The 23206-nt window shown below is 37.1% G+C and overlaps 5 protein-coding genes across 5 annotated transcripts; 3 read left to right on the plus strand and 2 right to left on the minus strand.

The window, feature by feature from the left end:
• Nucleotides 1–1071: 1071 nt before the first annotated feature.
• Nucleotides 1072–3023, plus strand: LOC149007222 (thiol protease SEN102-like). Its single transcript, XM_089165113.1, has 4 exons — nt 1072–1656; nt 1951–2174; nt 2266–2409; nt 2512–3023. Exons 1-4 carry the CDS (start codon nt 1209–1211, stop codon nt 2776–2778), a joined length of 1083 nt encoding a protein of 360 aa, XP_089021239.1. The 5' UTR covers nt 1072–1208; the 3' UTR covers nt 2779–3023.
• A 1391-nt stretch (nt 3024–4414) lies between these two features.
• LOC149007223 (vignain-like) lies at nt 4415–6077 on the plus strand. Its single transcript, XM_089165037.1, has 4 exons — nt 4415–4930; nt 5022–5260; nt 5343–5480; nt 5565–6077. The coding sequence occupies exons 1-4, from the start codon at nt 4474–4476 to the stop codon at nt 5823–5825; spliced, it is 1095 nt and encodes a 364-aa protein (XP_089021163.1). The 5' UTR covers nt 4415–4473; the 3' UTR covers nt 5826–6077.
• Nucleotides 6078–8399: 2322 nt separating this feature from the next.
• On the plus strand, nt 8400–12023 carry LOC149007224 (protein terminal ear1 homolog). Its single transcript, XM_089167029.1, has 6 exons — nt 8400–9108; nt 10801–10975; nt 11057–11371; nt 11461–11580; nt 11673–11814; nt 11898–12023. Exons 1-6 carry the CDS (start codon nt 8400–8402, stop codon nt 12021–12023), a joined length of 1587 nt encoding a protein of 528 aa, XP_089023155.1.
• Nucleotides 12024–13414: 1391 nt separating this feature from the next.
• LOC149007225 (peptide methionine sulfoxide reductase-like) lies at nt 13415–15575 on the minus strand. Its single transcript, XM_089165038.1, has 2 exons — nt 15157–15575; nt 13415–13947 (listed from the first exon to the last, which is right to left on the minus strand). Exons 1-2 carry the CDS (start codon nt 15493–15495, stop codon nt 13693–13695), a joined length of 594 nt encoding a protein of 197 aa, XP_089021164.1. The 5' UTR covers nt 15496–15575; the 3' UTR covers nt 13415–13692.
• A 2006-nt stretch (nt 15576–17581) lies between these two features.
• On the minus strand, nt 17582–22810 carry LOC149007226 (Pyridoxal-5'-phosphate-dependent enzyme family protein). The gene is made up of 7 exons (XM_089165039.1): nt 22586–22810; nt 21886–22209; nt 20806–20848; nt 20346–20708; nt 19793–19922; nt 19469–19645; nt 17582–18149 (listed from the first exon to the last, which is right to left on the minus strand). The coding sequence occupies exons 1-7, from the start codon at nt 22670–22672 to the stop codon at nt 17900–17902; spliced, it is 1374 nt and encodes a 457-aa protein (XP_089021165.1). The 5' UTR covers nt 22673–22810; the 3' UTR covers nt 17582–17899.
• Nucleotides 22811–23206: the final 396 nt, after the last annotated feature.

Raw genomic sequence — 23206 nt, forward strand, 5'->3', positions numbered from 1 at the left:
ATATATGTGAAGTTATTGGATTACTGCCATAAAAAATATAAAATATAAAATAATTAGATTACTTATAGAGGCATGAGATGTGCCCTTTATGATGGTTTAATAACTAAAAAAAAATGTAAAATTAGGTATAATTAGGCATTGACTCAATATTTAATCACATTCAAGTGATGGATTTATTTTGGTGAGGATCCTCATCTGTTTAAGTTTTAATTTGGACTACCATTATTACATTGCTTTCTGGGTGGGTGGGACAATCAAATTAAATGTATCTCAAATAATTGATCTGGACATCATATCTCATCTGGGTTTTGTTCATTCATCTTTTTTTATTATGGAATCATGCCAAATTAAGATCAATCATAATTTACCTGACAAGAATGAAGAAATTAAACCCCTTTACATTGGATATTTGACTAGTGTGTCAAAAGTTTCGAAACTGATGGAACTGTTAGCTTTGATATCGTATGTTATATGTACTTGACCAGTGCGCCAAAAGCTTTGAAGTTGATGAAATATACTAAATCCTTGTATGAAGCAGGTCCCTTCGGGCACGTAATATTCTTGAATCCTTGCTGATATTTTTCTTGGTAAACAACGATCGAAAACAAACTTTACAAATGAAATAATGGTCTTTTCAAATAGGCAGAAGGCATTGCTTTCGTTTTGTTTGGATGGCATGATCGATGGTTACAGGAGGTCTTTCTTCTCTTCAAACTAGAAGGAAGTCGTGTTCCTGAAGTCTCCATGGCATGGAAGTAACCTACCCTATCAGCTTTTTTAACACATCTCAACAGGTTAGCGTGTTTGGAATGTATGAAGATGATCGATCGAGTTCAGTTTAATATTATCCAAAATGGCATACATGGTCATGACATCTGCAACTGAACGATAAAAATCGATTTTCGTTTACTTTGATTGAATTTTTAAACCTCAAGAAAACAGCTTTTGGTCCCTCAATAATCCCCAAAGAATTGACATGTTTTGGTAATCTTCTTCATTAATATAATTAATATCGATGCTTGTTGCCCGGAAGATACCTTCATCACCTACGTTTATTGTTACTTGTTTTCATTTCCAATAATGATGGTGACTCCTAGCTAGATGATCCAGAATCCAGGATGATATGAGGATCGATCTTGATCTTCTATATAAACCAGCTGCTTAAGGAAACCTAGATTCACTACCATCAAAGCATCAAAGCAATAGAGATGGAGATGAAACTTCTTGTTGTTCTTTCTCTATCCTTTGCTTTGTTTTTGGGTTCAGCCCAGAGCATTGATTTCACTGAAAGGGATCTGGAGACTGAAGACAGCCTCTGGAACTTATATGAAAGATGGAGAAGCCTTCACACAGTTTCAAGAGACCTCTCTGAGAAGCAAACGCGTTTCAATGTGTTTAAAGAGAATGTCAAGAACATTCATGAATTCAACAAGAAGGATGAACCCTACAAGTTGGCAATAAACAAGTTTGCAGACATGACCAATGTCGAGTTCAAGAAGACCTATGCAGGCTCCAAAGTGAGGCACCACAGCATGAGGCGAGGTGCTTCACGTGCCACCGGTGACTTCATGTATGCCGACGTCGAAAGCGTCCCGGCTTCTATCGATTGGAGGACCAAAGGTGCTGTCACCCCTATCAAGGACCAAGGCCAATGCGGTTAGTATCCTTTAAGGCACTCTACCTTGTATCTTTTATTTAAAGATAATTAGTATCCGTCATGAATAACTTGATGAGATGAGGGCTTTCATATCGTATACATAGGTTCTCCAGACTAGAAGCCAAACCATATAAAACTTTGCTTGTTTTCTTGTTTTCTTGTTTTTTTTCTTGTTCTCTTGTTTATCATTGTGTGACAGGGTGAGTTTTAAAAATTCCCAAGCTATTGGGTTGGATTCTAAAACATCAATGATGTCCAAGTAACTTAATGTCTTCTTTGTTGTATTGTTGCAGGTAGTTGCTGGGCTTTTTCAACTGTGGTTGGAGTTGAGGGTATCAACCAAATCAAAACCAAGAAGCTGGTCTCCTTATCTGAGCAGCAACTGGTAGATTGTGATACCTCTGTGAATGAAGGTTGTAATGGAGGACTCATGGATTATGCATACGATTATATCAAGAGTATTGGAGGGCTTACAGCAGAGCAATCCTATCCCTACACAGCTCAAGATGGATCTTGTGTAAGCTTGCACACCAAGAAGTTGGTCTGGGTCTCAAAATTTTCAAAGAATCATTTGGATTAACATATAGAATATTGTCATGATTTTGCAGAAGAAAACTACACCTGTGGTGACAATTGATGGACACCAAGATGTTCCTGCTAACAATGAGAATGCCCTAATGAAAGCTGCTGCAAACCAACCTATTTCTGTTGCCATTGAAGCAAGTGGTTTTAGCTTCCAATTTTACTCATCGGTGAGCAATTAAAAGCACTTAATTGATATTATATTTAAGTTTAATTGAGAAGGATCACTTCAATTAACTACAGTACTTGTGGTGTTGATTGTTGATGAACAGGGTGTATTCACTGGATACTGTGGAACAGAGCTTGATCATGGAGTAGCAGTTGTTGGGTATGGAACAGCTCTTGATGGAACCAAGTATTGGATTGTGAAAAACTCATGGGGAACAGGCTGGGGAGAGCAAGGATACATTAGAATGCAGAGAGGCATCAAGGCCTCACATGGACTCTGTGGTATAGCCATGGAGCCCTCTTATCCCATCAAAACTTCTGCTAATCCTTTGGCTGAGGATGATTCTTTCCCTCTCAAGGACGAACTCTGATGTGATGAGGACTTCTTGTTTCATCTCAACAAATATCCTTTAAGCACTTTTGGTTCTTAATTTTAATTAGTTCCTTCAGAACAAAGTAAAGAATTGGATCTATATATCTTCTATTAGCCACCTTGCACAAGGTTGGTTACTGTGTAATCTCCTCGATTTGGAAAACAATGAAATAAAATTTTTATAGTCATTGATCTGTAAATGACTAATAAATGCAATGGTAGCTATCCATAGATCTTTGGTTTCTTTATGGTCAAAAGAAAGTAGAAAAATAGTGTTTCCAAATGGCATGCTTCATGGAAGGTCAGAAAAGCCTGACTTATAAAATAAATTAGAAGGATAAGCTTCTTTTAAAATTTCTTCTAATTGATTTGAAGTGGTATCCTCCAAAGGGTCAAATAATTTGTAATTTTACTTTATTTTTTTCTTTTAAATATAATATAATTCTTTCAGAAAGGTTAATAGTATCATTTCATATGTGAAAATGAAAGATGTACATATAAAAACTGGTAAGGATGATGTTTCACTTTCAACTTATTTTTGAAAATACTTGTATAAGTAATCTTAAAGAACTTTTGGGACCAAGCAAGGGGCAACTAAATGAAGGTATTTATTCCTTAATGAGCTCTAAATTTTAAATTTATAGTTATTTAAAAAAAGTTAGAATTCATAGGTGTGGCATGCATGTCGTGTATTTCCATGTATGTTTGTCGATATTCTAGGCATCAATTATAGTAGATGTAAGTAGACCATGTACGTTAAATCTCAAGTCGTTAGTTCAACTGGTAAATGACCAAACGTTGTGTCAAGAGTTCAAATCCCCCAAGAAATGATTAAGGTGTGTGAAAGCTAGGGTGGACACCTCACATCTTTAAAAAATTTATTAAAAACGTATCTTAAAAAAGATTCAATTAAGTTAGGTCATATCATATTCATTTTCCGTCCAAGAAAAGATATAGATCCCCACACCCAAGTCCGAATTCTATATTAGTCACAATTGACAGATTTGCGTATTCATATTCCGTCTAAGAGGAAGAGATCGGGCCCACACCTGAGTCTGAATCCTCTAATGTTTGTGCTAACCTCGTACTTTTTCACCATACAATAACAACTTCGTTTACGTAAAGCGTGGGTCTCAGTCATTTGCTGTGTTGGAGAAGTATGAGAGGAGCATATACCTCGACCAGTCAAGGTAGACGATCTAGATTCCCCACACCTCATGGAGGGTGTGAAAGAAATCTAACAACCTCTAGTCTCTTACCTTTATCCTCTTTGTCTCATTACTGCAACTCATCCTCATGGTCGCCTGTGATCTTCTTTTCCGTCCAGTGTTTTTAACTGCGGTGGCCATGTAGAGATTATATACTCAATTCTGGATAATGTCCTTGAGATATATACTATAGCTGGAAACCAAGAACTTCGAAGACAATATCTGACCTAGAACCTCACGTTACTGCAACTGCTAGGTTACAGATCAGTTAAACTGAACAATCTTAAATTAATTATTATATGAGTGTAGTTGTCAATTAAATTATTATCAAGACGTGTCCCCTACTGCTGCTTTTATTTTAAGGAAAGATGGCTCAGTTTAATTATTGTGATACACGGAAGAAACAAGGAGGTTTCTCTAGATCCACCATGCTTTAATTTCTCTATATAAACTAGTTTCATGATCTCAAAGTTTCCATCAAATCTATGGAGATGAAGAAAAGCAGTGTTCTTATTATTGTTCTATCCTTTGGTCTGTTTCTGGGTTTAGCCCAGAGCATAGATTTCACTGAGAAAGATCTGGAGACTGATCACAGTCTCTGGAACTTGTATGAGAGGTGGAGGAGTCAACACACTGTCTCTCGAGATCTTTCTGAGAAACCCAAGCGTTTCAATGTGTTCAAAGAGAACGTCAAGTTCATTCATGAATTCAACCAGGAAGATCATCCTTACAAGTTGAAGCTTAACAAGTTTACAGATCTAACCAACTATGAGTTCAGAAATCTCTATGCAGGTTCCAAGGTAAAGCACCACAAAATGATGAGAGGGTCTTCACCTGCAGCCTCTGAAGGATTCATGTATGAGAATTTCGATAAGTTCCCTGCTTCTGTTGATTGGAGAGAAAGAGGTGCTGTCACCCCTGTCAAGAACCAGGGCCAATGTGGTAATAAATCAAGAACAGTTCAAATGGGTTTTTGGGTTTTGTTATTAGATAATAGACTGATCTTTTATTACTTTCTGTGTTTTTATTACAGGAAGTTGCTGGACCTTTTCAACTGTTGTTGCTGTTGAGGGCATAAACCAAATCAAAACCAAGAAACTGTTGTCCTTGTCAGAACAGCAACTAGTTGATTGTGACACAGGAGATGGTAACCAAGGCTGCAATGGAGGTTTAATGGATCATGCCTTTGAGTACATCAAGAAGGTTGGAGGAATCACTACTGAGGAGAGTTATGCTTACACAGCCACAAATACCAGTTGTGCTTTATCCAAGGTAGAACTGATCTTTCCTTTATAACTATCCATTAAAGAGAGGGTGAGATGGAACTTCAATGCTAAGAATTAAGATTTTGCAGGTGAATGCTCCTCTGGTGACAATTGATGGACATCAGAATGTTCCTCCTTTCGAGATTTCTTTGATGAAAGCTGTTGCAAACCAGCCTGTCTCAGTTGCCATTGATGCTAGTGGTCAAGCTTTCCAATTCTACTCAGAGGTATGTGATGAATCAACTACTAAAATTATTGCAACATATGAGAATCATAGATAGATTGTGATTGAGATGATCAATGATGAACAGGGAGTATTCACTGGACCTTGTGGAGTAGAGCTGGATCATGGAGTAGCAGCAGTTGGTTACGGAACAACTCTTGATGGAACCAGGTATTGGATCGTGAAGAACTCTTGGGGAGCAGATTGGGGAGAACATGGTTACATTAGAATGAAACGTGGAATGTTTGACATAGGAGGACTGTGTGGCATAGCTTTGCAGGCTTCTTATCCTATCAAAAACTCTCCTAATGTTGCTGCAAAAGTTGCCTCTCTCAAAGATGAACTCTGAAGAAGACTAGACATTTAGATAATTAGTTCTCTGTTACTTGATCATGTTTTAGTTGTTTTGGTTGTTAGGGGTTCTTAGATCATGAATGAAAACTCTTGATTTCTATGAGGAAGAGTTGAATAAAAATGTTGGATAAAAATATTTGAAGCTCATGTGCATGACTAAGTTTACATTCTTTCATATAGATTGCAGGAGTGAGATTCAGAAAAATATATTACAATAATACTTGCAATTTAATTTCTAATCTTGGAAGACCCAACCTTGAAAGATTCTAATCTTGGAAGACTTCACTAGAAGACTTTATCTACTTACCAGTACAGACTAATATTGGCAAAAAGTTAATGGTTAACACCTACTTAGCGATTTATTTATTAGACATGAAAAGCATATCTGGGATTAATTAGAACCAAATGCAGAAATGGTGCCATCCATGCATATACATAATTTAAAATGGGTTTTGGGTTATGATTTTGCGTGTGGGGACATCCAAGGTATAATATGGACACTTTTTTTCTTTCTTTTTAATAACAAAATCGATTGTTAATTTTAGGCTTCTTTCCTAAGAAATCATATAAGAAACATGAACATACGTTATGCTGCACTTAACGCATTAGGTTGCTTGTCTTGTACAATTCATGAGGCATAGGGATTTTGCTTGGGAGCAATGCACCTGTTCGATATAGCTACGGCATAGATTCACTGTTCTCTGTTTAATTAACCGACATGCAAATTGTTCAAATTTAATTAGATATTTCTCCATGAGAAAAAATAAGAAATAATTTTTTTACGTGTGGGTCCGTTTAATAGACCACAAACTAATGTTGGGTCCTTTTAGTGCAATATATTACGGGGCCCAACAAACTAACACATGTCGGAAATATATTCAAATCAACAGAGGGACCAAATGCCCTTAGATTATTTAATAATCGTATTAATATATAGTTTTGAAAAGGGGTAATTCTTCACCAAAAAAAAAAAAAGGGGGTAATTGGTTCAATAAGCATTAATTATATAGTTAAAAATATATATATTGGGACTTGATGGGCATTTTAGTCCCTCCACATTGAATATACTTAACGGCGGTTAATAGTGTTAGCCTAGTTGGGACGCACATGTAATATATTGCACTAAAAAAATCCAACATTAGCTTGTGGTTCACTAAAGAGACCCACACGTATTAAAAAAATAATAATAATAAAATAAAAAATAAAAAAACTAATTATGGGTCAAAAGTTGAGGAATCGGGTAAACTGGCCCATAATCCCGGCCCAAGTTGATGTCATGTAAATGAAATCTTAACTGCCCAAATGGGCTGAAACTTAAGCATTCATCTTGGCCCATAAACCACTTTGGAGAGAGAGAAGTACAAATATTAAGTTCAGGCCCAGCTAGAAACTTATGGACCCCAAAGTTCAAACCTTAATGGGTATCTACGAAAACCCGGGACTCTGACCCATTAATCTTGTCCGTCAGGCCATGCTCAGGGGAGGGAGGGGACAAATCCCCATCTTACATAAGTGAACTCTCCCCATTTAATGTATGGTGTAGATTTATCCCCTCCTTCCTCCCCACCTGGTGGATATGATTTCAAATTTACATGTAGGGATGGAGGAGGACTCATATAGAATACACCACTTCATATATTTCCTAGTAACCCATGACATGATGTCTCTCATCCTTCCAAATCAAATAGAGGTGAAGTTTATCTCTAAATACTAATAAAATAAATTAAAAATAAAATTTCTAGTGGATTTTTAGTAGACTCCACTCCAATTGTGTGGTAAAATAACTCAAGAGAAAACATATCTGCTCCTTTGACTGGAAAATGATTCTACATCTACGGAAAAGAACAGCCCTAAATAATAAGTGATTTTGTTATTTTAATTTGATGTGTGGACAGAGGATTATTACTTATACAAGAAGAGTATCAAAACCCTGACTTCTTTGTTAAGAGATGCTGGTTATTATTGATTGAACAACATGGTTAGAGTCTTTTAATTTTGTAAAAACTCTTTTGTATATGTATTTATGTAAATTATTCTTTTTTATAGTAGGAATATATCTATGTAACTCCAATCTTGATCTGTTTTAGGTTTTTTAGTTGAATACAATCATATCTCTTTGGAGAAGTCTTCGCATTGTAAAACTCCTTTCTTACCAGATAATTATTTTAAAAAAAAAAATAATAAAAAATATCCTTCAAAGTAGAGTTCGACTAGAAATTCAAATTATGAAGAAAACGAAAAAAAAATAAATAAGAGAAAATAGAATTCAACTGAATCTATGACTAGTTCTTCATCTATATATATGGGTAAAGTTTCAATTTGATGTACAAGTCGTTCCCAGAATTTCAACCCATTCACCTCCACCATAGCCTCTTCTCCACTCCACGGCAGAGCTTCTTCATTCGGTTTCTAGTTCTTGGCTGAACCAGTAGGTCAGCAAGGCTGCAATACCTTGAAATTGTTCAGGAAAATAGGAATTCAAAGTACCGACCAAGGACTCCTGTCTCTCTATCTCTTTCCTTGAAAAGCATATATTTGTGAGAATTTCTATTCTAGTTCTTCCATCTCCATGGAAGAAACCTTCGGAAATTTAGATCCTAGGGCACCGGAATTCATTCCCGCGACTCAGACTCAGCTTCTGCCGCAGCCCATATACAATGGCTACCCTCCTCCTTCTTCTAGTTTCTATCCACCCACTCCTTCTTTTAGTTTCTATCCACCCACAGTTATTGGGATTCCTGAGATTCCAATAATGTCTTCTTACACCAGGCCAATGTGGGTGCCACCACCTTCACCACCACCGCCTACGGTTTTCCGACCTTTACCAATGCCTACTAGAGCTTTGCTTTTGACTTTGGTGCCAAGGCAAATAACTGAAACTATGATTCGTTATCAATTAGGAGTTTTTGGAGAAGTAAGATCAGTACAGATGGAGAGATTACAAGAAGGAATCGTCATTGTTCACTTTTACGATTTGAGAGATGCCAGAGCGGCGTTGGTGGAGATACAAAAGCTACACTTTCAACACCAAGGCAGGTTGAGACAATACTCCATTGCTCTACAAAATCATCGAATAAATTTGTCACTAGGGTTTGACAATGTCGCCCCACCTTTGCCTCCACGAGTATTTGGAGTTCTCGCCGGCCATGTTATATGGGCTCAATTTACGGTACCTCAGATATCCTCACTGCCAGACGGCCATAATCAAGGATCGCTTGTCGTTTTCAATTTGAATCAAGAAATCTCTTCCAGCGAGCTCGGAGAAATTTTTGAAGTTTCTGGTACGGTTTAATAACTTCTTAACTTTTGCATTTTTATATTAATTTTCTTTATTTTTTTCAATTTTTTTCTCATCTCATTCTCATCTCACATGTGAAATATCAATATTTGACCTCCCAAATTGAGAATAAATTTTAAAGGTAGAATAATGGATATAAATATCATTCCAAATTAAAAAATAACTTATCAATCTCTATTTATTCTCCCTTCTCTTTTCTCTCACATCTTTTATTCCTATTTATTCTCCTTCTATAAACGGGATTAAGGGAAATTTTTGAAAAAAATATTTTTAAATATTCAAAATGTATTTTTGAATGGAAACTATCTCCTCAATCCCTATTTATTTTCCCCTCTCTTCTCTCTCATATATTTTTTTCCTACTTATTCTCCTTCTAGGTTAAGAGAAATTTTTGAAAAAAAAATTAAATATTCAATTTATTCTCCTTCTATAAACGGGATTAAGAGAAACTTTTGAAAAAAAAATTTATTTTTAAATATTCAAAATTTCATATGAAAACTAACTCCTCATTCCCTATTTATTCTCTCGTCTCGTCGTCAAGTTAAATCCGCCAGAAACTAGGATATGGGAGAATAGGCTTTTATGCCGAACCCAGTTACATCACGATTTGCATTACCTATGAAAGAGGGTTCAGGAATTACAACTCTTTATGCTTAATTCTCTTTCCATGAGACATGGATCTCATTCTATGAGTTTAGATAATCCTACAGGAAATCAACACAACCTGCACTGAACGGTTTTAAATAATGAAATTGGATCAGGGTTCTACAGAGATATTCTCAATAGAACTACCAAACCAAACCAAACCAAACGCTCCCCGAGCACAGATTAAGACAAGAAGACCCAAAGAGTTCGTTGATTCAGAGGGTATAATATTTTAAATTTAAAATACTTAAAAATAAGTTTTGTAAAACAATAATTTTATATTTGCATTTAACCCCATCGTTTTGTAATCTGAGCCGTTCAATTCATTTTGGACTATGTGGCAAAAATCCAGCCGTTGGCTTGGCTGCGCAAATTAAAATCCCTATATTCAATTTATTCTATAAACGGATTAAGGAAAATTGGGGAAATTTTTTTCCCACAAGTAGGTTCTCTTCTCAATTTATTTATTATTTCTGTTTTACTTTTTTTTTCTTTCTTTATGTAATTCTTTATTTTTTGTTTCCTTATTTCTTTTGCAATTTTTATTATTTAATTTTATATTGTAAATGTCTATAGTTAATTAGGTAACTAACTACCATTGGCTTGCATTTCTTACCTAAAAAATTTTTTTGGTTTGCAAACAACTTTTTAGGGTTGAAGGCATGTGTATTTTTTTTTTTGAACTGATGCTTTAATTTAGCCTGGGTGGAAAAAAATATCATTACCAATAATTTACCTATTTTTGTCAAATATATGGACCCCACAACATATGCGGGCGTATTATTTAATATATAAAATAATTCATAGGTGAGACCTCCAATGGATCTTATAAGGGCCCACACAATAGGGCCTAATATGTGTCGGAAAAAAACATTGGTGCTTCCCCATCTGGACTTCTATTATTTGCCCCCCCCCCAATATTGAATTCTGGTTCCGCCCCTGGGTTTAGAGCTTAGGGTTTATTGTTATTCAATCAGATTTATTTCTTCTTTTTCCCTATCCTCATATTGAATCCAAATTCTCTAAATCGGGACTGTGATGGAAGTGAGAGAGACAACAAAGCGGAACCCCCGGTTTGTGGAGTTCTTTGATATCAGAGATGCAGACCATGCGCTTTCAGTTATGAATGGCAAAGAAATTCACGGCAACAAAGTAGCAATTGAGTTCAGTCGCCCGATCACCCATGATAGAAAGTACTTTTAACTCGTCTTTGACATATTTTCTTAATTTTAACTAATTTTAATGCCACTCATCTTTGACATTTTCTCTTAATTTCTTTACAGTAGACCCATACATCCAAGAACTCCGCCACTACTTCCTCCAAGGTTGTTGGGTGGGTTAAACTCTCAACACTTTTGTGAGGAACGGAAATTCGTTAGTTGGGAAATTGGTAGCAGCAGCAGCAGAGAGGGGAATGGTAATGGCCATTGCAATAACCTTTCAGCAACTACAATGCAGTCCACGAGTAAATTTCGAAGAGGTAGACCTGAGAATTCCAACTATGATATTTTCCTGATAAAAGAAGAGGCATTAATAGAATCAAGTATCAAAGATATGAGGACCACCGTAATGATCAAGAATATACCCAACAAGTACAGGTGCTTTTATTTTTCTTCGCTACTCATTTTCCATATTATATTGTTTATCAAAAACAACATTATATAGTTTTCTGGGTTCTCTGGTGCAGTAAGAAGCTGCTCTTGGACATGCTGGACAACCACTGTAAGCACTGCAACGAGCAGATTGCCGACGGCGATGGGCAGCCTTTGTCTTCTTATGACTTCGTCTATCTACCAATCGATTACGGGTATGAGTCTTCTCTGATTTAGTTTGGGTATTTTAATCTTAATAGTTATGGTAAAACTTGGGTTAATTTTCAATTTTATATATCCACAATAGGAACAAGTGCAATACGGGATTTGGATTTGTGAACTTCACTTCTCCCCAAGCGGTTCTGAGATTCTACAATGCCTATCACATGAAGCCATGGGAGGTTTTCAACTCGAAGAAAATTTGTGAAATTGCTTACGCTCGGATACAGGTAATGTTGTCACGATTCGTGTAGTGGGTTTGTTTTTCTTTGTCAGCTGGTTTTGATTAAATAAATTGATGGGAGCATTTTAGGGTTTGGAAGAGTCGAGGGAAAACTTCAAGAATGCACCGTTTGCTAACATGGTGGAAGAGTACTCGTCAGCGGTATTTATACCACCTCGAGATGGTAAGCAGCTCACTGCACCTTCAAGGCCGTGAACGAGACGGTGAGAGCTGATGAAAAAGATGAAGTTTGGAGTTCAAACTCTTCTCAATGCTAATGGGATGGAACGATACTGATGATAGAAGTGAAGGTGGTGATGAGGACAGGACGACTTGAGGTTTGATGGTGATGTTCGGTGAATCATTCTCTCTCTTAGTCTACATATGGTTCGCTAGCTCTGCTGCTGCAGCTGTTGTTAACAGTAAAGGTGAGTACAGTAATCAGAGCCTTGGCAGCAGTAGCTTTAACATATTGTTTGAGTTGCTTTTTTTTTTTTTTTTATATCACTCTCTCAACCCTCTAGTTCTGACTTTATAACCCAAAAAAGGGAAATAAATAAAATGCTGCAATTCTGCAAATATCGATTGCAGAAATAGAAGGTTTTTTTTTTTCTTCTTGATAAGCAAATGCAAAATGGTGTTCATGGAAAAGATATTAGAAAAAAATGTGAAGACATATATGGATATTCCGATATGATACATGGATATGATATTTGGGAAGGAGTGAATAGCTGAGGTGGGAACATTTTGTCACCAGATCTATGCCTTTATGCCTTTTGGTGGTGAAGGGGGTTTAAATTAATCAATCTAGGTCTTATATTCCGATATCTCAACCTAATTTGTTGGTTCTCTTGTTCACCAAAATCTAGATTGTCAACAAGTGCGCAGGAATAATAGGGTACAACTTGTTATGCTTGGTATGAAAAAGCTTTAGTCTCTTGCAAAATTTTAAATTATTGGAACTAAATTTTGATCTCAACTATCGAGATTAAAATCTCAATCAACATTTGATGGCTGTGTAGAATATTTTACTGGACGGCTTGGTGGGGTACAATGCTGGAGGATTTTTTAGTGAATTGTCTATCTGTGCTGACCAACAAAGCGATTGTGTTGTTTTTCATATGGAACTATTGGCTAGAATGGATCTATAATGGAACTATTAGCTAGAATGTTGCATCCTAGCCATCTGCTTGTGTTGTTTTTCATATGGGAAAGCAGTTATTTTTATTTTCTTTTGGTAATAAAGTGGTTATTTTTTTGGAGCGGACAATTTTATTAGAGTATACCATCACTTTTCACCAAGAGATATTGATCATTGTTAACCAAGTAACTCTTTCATCCTGTCGTGATATTTTTGTTGAGAAATTAGATCACCATCCAAAACGGTTATGAAGTAGATTATTCCACAGAAAATTTATCCACTCTCCACAAGGAAAAACCCTCTCCTAAACATTTTCCAAAAGAAAAACAATTTCTATTTTTATCTTCCAGCAACCCAGAAGGAAAACTAACAAAGAAAACAGATGTTCCTTAGTTCTTACCACATGAAGGCAGACAGAACGAGAGCTTTGACAGAACAGAGAAGGAGAAGAAAGGAATATGACAAATTGACAATCACCATACAAAGCCCATCGCTTTCTTCTCCTCCTCAATCATCAAAAATATTATAAAACAACAACCAAAGCTCATCTAGCTAGTAATCTGGATAAAAACTGTTTCTGAAAATTAAAATTCTAATTTTTAACCAACCAAAACCAATCCATGTAGATATTAGCATTGAAATCTTATTATTATACATAAAAGGTTCATGATGGAGACTGGAAATCTAGATTCGAGAATGAAATTAAGGAAAAGATGCAGGAACATTAAAACAGAGTAAAGACCATCAACCATAGCATCTGATGGGATCAGTGCAACCTTTCCCAGAAGATTGCTTTGAACCGTTTGCAGCCCCGCTCTCCAGATATTGCTGATGATACTCTTCTGCACGGTAGAACCTCTTCGCTGGAAGGATCTCTGTGACAATCTTTTTCCCAGTTTTCTCCTTCTGCATTGCTTCCTTTGATTCCTGGGCCAGCCGAGCTTGGGTTTCATTGTAGTAGTAGATTCCAGATCGATACTGTGAGCCCACATCACCACCCTACAAGTTTACATTCATAGATTCATGAAATGATGGCTAAATGAACAACCTTTTTTTTGCTCTAAATTCGAAACAACAATCCAAACCCTTTTTTTTTTTTTTTTTTTTTTGTACTAGTCTCTTTATATATAGAAAATGGAGATATGCATTGCAAAGTTTTTTTTTTCTCTCGCTATTATACATAGCATCAAAGAGAGTCAAATATAAATTATGATCTTTTCACTAAAAGGTATTTTCGAACTCGCCTCTTTATTAAGAAGTATTAAACGTTACTTTCTAAGCAATCTACTAGAAAACACAATCCAAGTCACTAAAATTTATATTATTTATTGTTTAATATGTTACTATGCAAGTTTTTTATGGAGCTCGACTTAATTGCGAAACACTGTCTCGACCGAGATTTTGATATCAACATCTATTTCTCAAAAGTGTGAAAACACAATTTACAGAGATGAACGGTCGGAATCTCGATCTGGACCATTTGCTGCAGGTGTTGTCCATTGACTGTGCTATCAATAGTCGAGAACCGAAATTTCGATCTTGACAATTGACAACAGAGACTGCAACATTTAAGTCTGCCTCAATGAGTAGAGGATCGAGACTCCACCTACATTCTTTTTACCACAAATTTATGAGGGCATTGACTTCTGAACATTAAAATAAAATAGACCATAAATGATCAGAAGTGGGACCCTCCTAAATATGGAATCCAGATCATCACCCCTTCACGAAGCCCGACGGCTTTATCACCACAAATCTTGTGGGGCCCACAGATAAAAAATAATAAAATAAAAAATCCCATCACCCAACCCCTGGGTCCTTGTATTATGGTGGACCGGATAGCTGATCCGGATTCCTAAATATGTGGCATAGAAGTGAAAGGAAGTACAAATTTTCTACCCGACACGGATCCGGATACGGTTCACTTGACCATCGTGGTTGCCACTTACGTGTGACCGTGTGATCCATGATCCGCAAATCCCGCCCCCTACGGGTGGCTCACTGTCCTCCACCGCATTCCGATAACAATATACCAATAAGACTGCCGGAACACCACCGGACCGCCGCCGCAGTTCTCACTTTCTTAGTTTTAGAGTCAGAAGAAGCAGGCATAGGTAGGTAGGGTTGAAAACTTGAAATCCTCCACAGTTGCGATTAAAAATAATAATAATAATGATAGTCTTAGTAGGTTATGAAGCGATTTTGTACCTGGCGATTCGGAGTAGTAGGATCATGGCGAGACCAGAAAACAGAGAGAAGGGTGGTGTAGAGACACACAGCGGGATCGAATTGAACCCTAACGATCTCGGCATGGTTGGTGGTTCCGCTGCAAACCAGTTCGTATGAGGGATCTGGAACGTGACCCTGTGAATATCCAACCTCCGTCTTCACCACCCCTTCAACGCGTTGAAATGCGAGCTCCACTCCCCAGAAGCACCCGGCGCCGAACTGCGCGAACTCGAGACCTGGTCGCTCCGTTTGATCTGTATCGAGATCAAGCGCCGCTGAAGTTTTTGGATTCTCCTTCGTCTTTGTGATGCTCGCCATTGTTGATTTGTCTGGTCTTCCTTCCTTCGTCTCGTCCTTCAACACTCCAAAATGAACCTGTCAGTTCCTGTTAAATACAAATCAAATCAACTGGCCGTTACAGATTTGTTTATTATTTAAACCGTACCAGACCTGTAACCCGTAAGTACCATTTTTACCCTTTCATGAATGTGGACGTGAAATCGGATCTGATTCAGCAATTGGATTACAGAGTGATGATGACAAGGCAAAGATATGGGATTTGGCACTTGGACCGACGGATTTAGGTATAAGTCGTCCTTTCCTGAGAGGCCTGTCTAAAGTGACACTAGTCTAGGACTGTAGACAGCCAGGTGGCCTAACCAGTTTTTTTTTTCCTTCCAAAAAAAAAATTTGTATTAGCTTCTTATAAGATTTTCTTTTTCTTATTTTTTTCTTTTTTTTTGGCCTTTGTCAACAGTCATAATGGTAAAATAGTTTATATACATTTGGGAAAGGAAAAAAAAAAAAAGGTTAAAATCTTAAATATTCATTGGATGTTGACATTGTCATTTTTTTTAGTAGTAAACAAATTTATTGAGGAGGAACTGAGACTACAGGGATACAATCACTAAGTCATATAGTGAGTAAAAATTGGCTAACAATTTGGGACTTCTACCAACTGAGCTTCCTAGATAGGACGTCCGCTAGGGCGTTGCGGGTTCTAGCAATAAAAGGAAAACTACACTTCTCAAAACAAGTAACAACCATGTCTAATATCCTGCACAATGGGATCAATACACACAGCAGGTGAATAATCTTCCCTAAGTAGCATTGAATTAACTCAAGGTTTTCAAATTCAAAAATCACCAATTGCCGGTCTTCTTGGATTGCATAGAGCATCACGGTCCTCAAACCTAAAGCCTCACCCACTAAAGCCGATCCAAAACAAGTCAGTTTGAAACAACCATGAAAACTTCACCAAGATTATTACGGGCCACTAGACCCAACCCACATCTGAATTAACCTTAACCCAGCCCCTTGGTGGGGCCTGACATTATCATATTCAAATCATGTTTTGATGACAATAAAAATTTCATTTATGTTAACTATTGCAAGTGCACAAGTCCTCATTTATATTTAATTCTGCAAAATCCGTTCCTCATTCTTTCTTTTTCCTTAATTTTCGCTCCCTGAAACAAGTAAATTCTTTAAAAAAAATTAATTTTCACTTAAGTCACAGTGTTTTGATTTATGAACGTTAGATTCATTATTGTATGCATGGCAAGATAATGACGGTTCATTGCAGGCTCCAGCCACTACAGTAAATAAAAATCCCCACTTGCAGAAAATTAAAACTTCGGAACACATTTCACTATTAGCATTTATGGATGGAAAACGTTTCCATACCTTTGTCATTGTCAGCTGCGGCATCATAAATATGCAATTGATAACATTGAAACGAAGTAGCAGATACATCAGAAGAGGATGAGGGCACTCGCCATCGTCTGCACAAGCCTCAATCAACCCAGTTTCCAGGTGAAAAGATTGAACTCAGTGTCTAATATGATTTTAGCCATATTATCTTCTCTGTCAATCTTCTTCATTTGTAAATAGGAGACAAATGAGACGTTTTTTTTATTTCAAAACTATCAAACATTTGGCAAGCAACAAGAGAGCAAGACCTCATATATTGAATGGATTTTTCTTGAGTCAGGTGGGGCAAAACTAGTAAAATTTCTTGGGTATATTATCACTTCACATTTTCATCAGTTTGAGAAGGACAGTGACAGTAAGATTGCAAGAGAGATTCCAAAATAAGAAACACACAGAGTTTGTGGATAGAGTGTGTGACATGATTTTTTCAGGAATAGCCAACATAGTGTTACAACAAGTGGACGGGTCAATTGGAAAATGCCAAGTCAGCCAGCAGACGAACATGGTGGGTCTTCAACAAATTTTAAATAAGTTTGGTTTCATGCTTATCTCTCTTGTTTCAGTCACAATCTGGTCTACCTCCAGCTAGCCCTGCCTCTCTAATAAGTTCGAGGGTTTAACTATTCATTAGCACTTAAAGAGTAATAGAACTATTCATTAGCACTTAAAGAGTAATAGAATTATTCATTAGCACTTAAAGAGTAATAGACATGCTATTTTTTGAGGGGAACAAAATAGTTCATCCATTGAATTAGTGAGGTCCTCCTTCACAAGACCACTGAATGTGAAGGATCAACAAAACCAAAACCAAAACCATGGCCCCACACCTAGCACCCCCCGCAACAGGGAACTGCTGGCTGCAAAGCAAAACTCTAAAGTATCAAGATCACTGGTAGATGGGATCCCCTTCAATAGCAAACTATTTCAGAAATGCTAATTGAGACATTTACATTGACATAATCATGTTGACAATTTGTTACAATGTACTAATAACATAAAACTTACCCTATCAAATGGAATTGGTATTTGTGTCTTTGAGTGATTGGAAATAAGATTTGTACCTTTGTGCTAATCCAAACATTCCAAGCGTTCCCCCCGTGTGAAGCATCACCACTTTCGCATCCTTATCATTAGTCTCCTGGCAAAGGTGTGTTGCATGTTCCCAAGCAGCCAAGGTGTAGATAGGATCCACAAGAACACCAGTTTGCTTTGCAATTTGTTGACATGCCTCTACTTCCCCCTCCAATACATTGCCAAACCTAGAAAGTACACAACCTCTCGTTCAATATAAAAGTCTCATATGAGCCACCATTCATCAAAAACACGTGCTTAACTTCAACATTTCAAATAAGACAGTTGGTCATAGAAAAACAACACAATAAACTTCAGCAGTAACAGAAATCAAGATATTTGACAATAAATCACTCTGAACATCTAATAAAGTTGTGATGCATAATAAGGCTACTAAAGAAACACTTCATCCTTAAAAGGGACTTCAAAGTGGCAAGCTGACAGCTACATCGCTGGCAACTAGTAGTCACAATTCAGCAAATGTGCTAAGCACATGAGTATCACCAGAATAGACTTCCTTCAGCTGCATAAAACTGTGATACATATGTTTATGCAGCATCTTTTACCGTGTATGAGATCCAAAGATGATGCAACTCAAAAGGAGTTCAAAACAAGCCAGATATTAGAGAAAAGTACAGGCTTACTATGTGTGAGTCTCACTCACAATTAGAGGGCTTCAGATGGAGGGTCTCACCATGGCACATGACACACATCCAAAAGCTCATAAAGTCAATTCATCAACTCTAAACTTCTAAACCAAAAGACTCATATTTAAGGAGGGAGGGAGAGCCATTAGAGTAGAGCACCGGAAAAGAACCACCAAATATAACATAGCAAATGTCTTAAAAAGAGCGCATTTGAAAAAGAGGCCATTAGAAGTGCATTGGAAGAACGGTAGGAAGCAGAGTGCGCATTAAATTCTTATCATCAAGACTATATCACTCGCCCTCAAAAGACCTTGTTATCGAGTTTGAAATGTCAACCAGAGTGGCAATTTGACGGTCAGTCATTACTTGAGAATTAGCTGGAAAGGAGGTGGGATGGGCATGAAATGTACATCACGACTACACAGGGGTAGTTTTAAATGGTCTCACAAATATTTGGCCTTTTTAAGCGTTAAAATGTCTAGACAAATCAGATCTTTGGCTTCCATCTCCAATTAAGACGGTCAAAATTTCTTGACAACAAAAGGTTATACATTGATTGAGCAAGACTGGCTGCTTAGTGCTATAATCCCCTCCACTCATACAAGACATATTTGCTAGATAGTGTTCCTTTTCTGGTTGACAGGTCATTATATCCAGATGAGTAACCCAATGATAATTCTGATGTTCAATAGGATTGTAATGTCAACATATCTGTTGTTGTTATTTGCTGATTATGGTATCAAGTATTCCAGATGTGTAGTCAACACATTAATGAACTTAGGCAGATTAGATGGAAAGTAAAACAGTGAGAAAAAACAAAAACTATACTGAAATGAATAGTAAGGTTGAAAACAGTTTACTTTCTTTGGTGGATACGTTCTACCCAATGCACAATTCCACCATCCAGACAATCAAAAGCATGGTCAGCAGGAAGCAAAGCACAATTCATCTTAAATTTAGAAATCAAGTGTTCCTCCTGCTTCTTGTATCCTTCAATAGAATCCGCCAGCATCACTGCAGTTACTTCCCATGGCAGCCTGACATGAAGCAACATTACTATTAGACATGCTTAGTGCTGCTCCAATTGAATGCTTCCACATACAAACTTAACAAAAGAAAGGCACAGAAAGACGAAATTCTTCCAGCTCAAATACTAGAGATATTTAAGGCAAACTGGAACAAACCCTAAACATCTGGCTCCAATCCCTAAACCAATTGCTGTTGTCCCAGTGCCAGCATCCACAACCAGCTTTATAGGCTGTTCGCTCCCAAGTAAATGACTTTGGGAGAGGTACTCCACAAGGCGAATGACACCTGCCAGAGGGAACATTTATGAATCATAATGTAGAAATAAATCGTCATCTCATCAGCAAACTCAAATCCATAAATCAAAATGAGATCTATGTTGGGCAATAACATGGGCGTAGAATGATGATAATGAAACTACAACCCAAAGAAAAACTACTTGATGGAATAACGATGGTAGATTTTCACTGATCAACCCACAATGGAAAATTCACAGTATTTGTAATTGACCAAAGAATGAAAAGATGATACAGTTAGAATCATTTAGTGGGTCCCCTTGATTGCAAATGGTATCTCTTACTTGCAGTTCATACAGATGACTGATTTCCATGCACTACACTGGTATTTATGAGCATATAAGAAAACACACACTCTAAAATACATTTATACGTAAAGAAAGAATACCATCAATATACCCAGAAACTATCCTACCTAATAATCCTATGGCATCCCCTGCACCTTCATTAATTATAGTAACTCTTCTAGGATATTTTCCAGCTGAAAAAGATGTAACAGTGCTTCTCAAACTGTCAACTTCTGCAAAGGTTGCTTCCTCTGAGTTCCAAGAAGCAAAAGATGTATTGAGTACATCAGTTAACCGCATCACAGAACCACCATTTGCAACAAAATTAGCATGCCTTTCAAGCATTTCTGCTCTCTTTGCATATATTGACCTTGGAATGTAAGTTACGTTCCCGTACATAGTAGATATCAGGTTGTAGCCAGTCAGGACCTCAGGTTGTTCTCCTCGTAGAAGTAAATGTGACTTCAGTCCTCTCTCAGCACAAGAAACAGCTACACGACATGTAAAGTTAATTTTCTTAGTGATATGAATTTCACTGTGAGAAAATAAAGGCCACACAATGGAAAACAAGATATGGGGATCTCCTACCAACAGCTGCTGTGTGTGCACTCTGACATCCTCCGCATGTGACCTAAGAAATGGCCCAAGAGGATGTTATTTGTGTTTGGACATCCCTAAACCAATATGGACATCGTCAATGATGTCATTTGTCTTTCCTACCAAAAGAAAGAAATCTTCATAATTAAAACATACATGGAATGGTGTTATGTATGCACAAGTTACAAAGAAAACAAGGAATTGAGAAAGTCAAAGGGGACTTCCAGGCATTCATGGACTGAATATGAACTAGAGAGAAAGAGAAAGTGAAATATCAGATTCAATATTGACTTGTAATTGAGAAAACTCAAAATATAAATAAATGAGAAAATACAATTTCAGGTCCTTTAACATTTGAAATAAGAAAAATAATCTAGGAAGAATGGGTAGATGATTGAAGGTTGAAAAGTTGGGAGAGAAAGAGTTCCATTTTAGCATATAAACTGAAAACATGAATTTATGGATTATTCATAGGCCCATATCTTCCCCAGAGTAAAGCAGCACAGGATATAGCTATAGTCATACAAGTAGCAATATGCTTATTCATCCACCACCCCCCCCCCAAAAAAAAAAAAAAGAAAAGAAAAAGAAGAAGAAGAAGACAGAGCAGTATATTCCACATTAGGCATCTTGCAAATACAGAGGGAGGAGGAAAAAGAAGAAGTTGCTAACAGCCAAGGAGGCCTCAAGTTAGCCATGAGGCTCACTAATACTTAACCTTATCGTTTATAGATATCCAGCCAGCATTACACTCAGAATAGGAAACAAACATAAAATAAAACATGCTGAAATGAATTCCAAAACCCAGTCCTGATGCTAACTCGAGACCCCTTTTTCTTTTCTCTTTTGCCCTTAAGACCATATTAAGGTGAAATTGTCCAAACTTAACTGAATGCACCACACATTTACTTTTGCAAGATCATACTCTCAGAGAATACACATAAGAGAACTTAAACATGAATACGAGCAGGGAGAACATTCACAGACTACTGAATTTGGAAGGTAATAGAATCATAGAATCTGAAGCCTGGCCCATTTAGAGATTTGGGTGCCCAGGGAATAGAATCTCACCACATCAGTAACCAAGAGACGTTCCAAAATTGGAAGCAAGCCATCCAGTTTTCTCGCTTTATTACCATTCACCAAAGGATGCAACAAATCATCCCTCACAATATAAAAGGATTGTCCGTCCTTGTTCTTCTCCATCATGTCACCAAAGGATGGTTGTGTATTTTTCGAAAATGTAAACCTGACAGGTGCCGTTCCTCCTCGCTGTAATTGCATCTCAGACAGTTTTATCTGGTGAATTTTTGTATCTGGACTAGCCAATGCCCATTTTCTAGCAAGCAATTCTGACATAAAGGATTTACCACAATGCTTTGATTTAGGAATGTCCTGATGGTAAAAGAGAACTTTCATCAAACATCTGTTCGACTATATGCTTTTGCCAAAGAATTAGGAAAACCCATTAAATTATAAGTTAATAGAAGTCGATGCAAGACATAGTTAAGACCTTTAACTCGATTTAAGGGTGCCTTATATCTAATTTAAGGATTGCTGATTCGATTACAAGATTAACCAAACAGATTCCAACTGAGAACTCAAACTTAACAGTGGAACAAGCAACATGCTCCTTGGGTTTAACCAATTAAAACCAAGAAGGGTTTCTTCCAGACAATTAGGTTTTGAAATAACTCGTTCTTTGACATTGGGTGTTATGAATACCCAGAAATGTTGTAAACCACCATTGTAACGGTTGGGATAAAAGTACCTTGGAGCTGTTCGAAAATGCCTTGGAAAGAAGCTCGTCCTTCATAGTGGACACCACCGGATTTCTTGGAAACTGTTGGAGTCTCATCGTGTGTTGATGAAGCTGGACGCTTAGAACTTTGAATCGGTTATCTCCCGCGGCCAAGCACGGCAGGATTTTCAATTTTGGTTGGAACTTGGAAGGGACTTCATATGCGGCCTCAAATGGTGATGTTTCTTTTCTTTGTTTCTTCGCCTAAGGTCTTCAAATTTAGAGTAAATTATATACAGACCCTTAGATTTATAATCAATTACATATTATCTCTGAAAATTTTTAATTACAAACGCATCCTTACCGTTAAAGATAAATGCTAAATGATGATTTCATTATTATCCCAACCGAGAAAAAACAAATCAATATAAATCTAAGGATGCGTTTGAACTTTGAAGTCCAACAATTTAACGGACTAAGGGGTTTTTATATAGTTTATTCTTTTTTTTAAAGTAAAAATAAGTAAAGAATAAAAGAATACTATTTAACGGAAAAGGGTGTAAAGGCCCCACCCCATGGGTGTGGGACCATGTCCTATGGACGGCCGGATCAGTCCCCCACCCCACCCCACAACGGGCCAAGTGGGTAGCG

The sequence above is a fragment of the Hakea prostrata genome, chromosome 8 (assembly GCF_041222555.1).
Source record: "Hakea prostrata isolate BN-2017 chromosome 8, UWA_Hpros_2, whole genome shotgun sequence".
Classification (NCBI taxonomy): Eukaryota; Viridiplantae; Streptophyta; class Magnoliopsida; order Proteales; family Proteaceae; genus Hakea; species Hakea prostrata.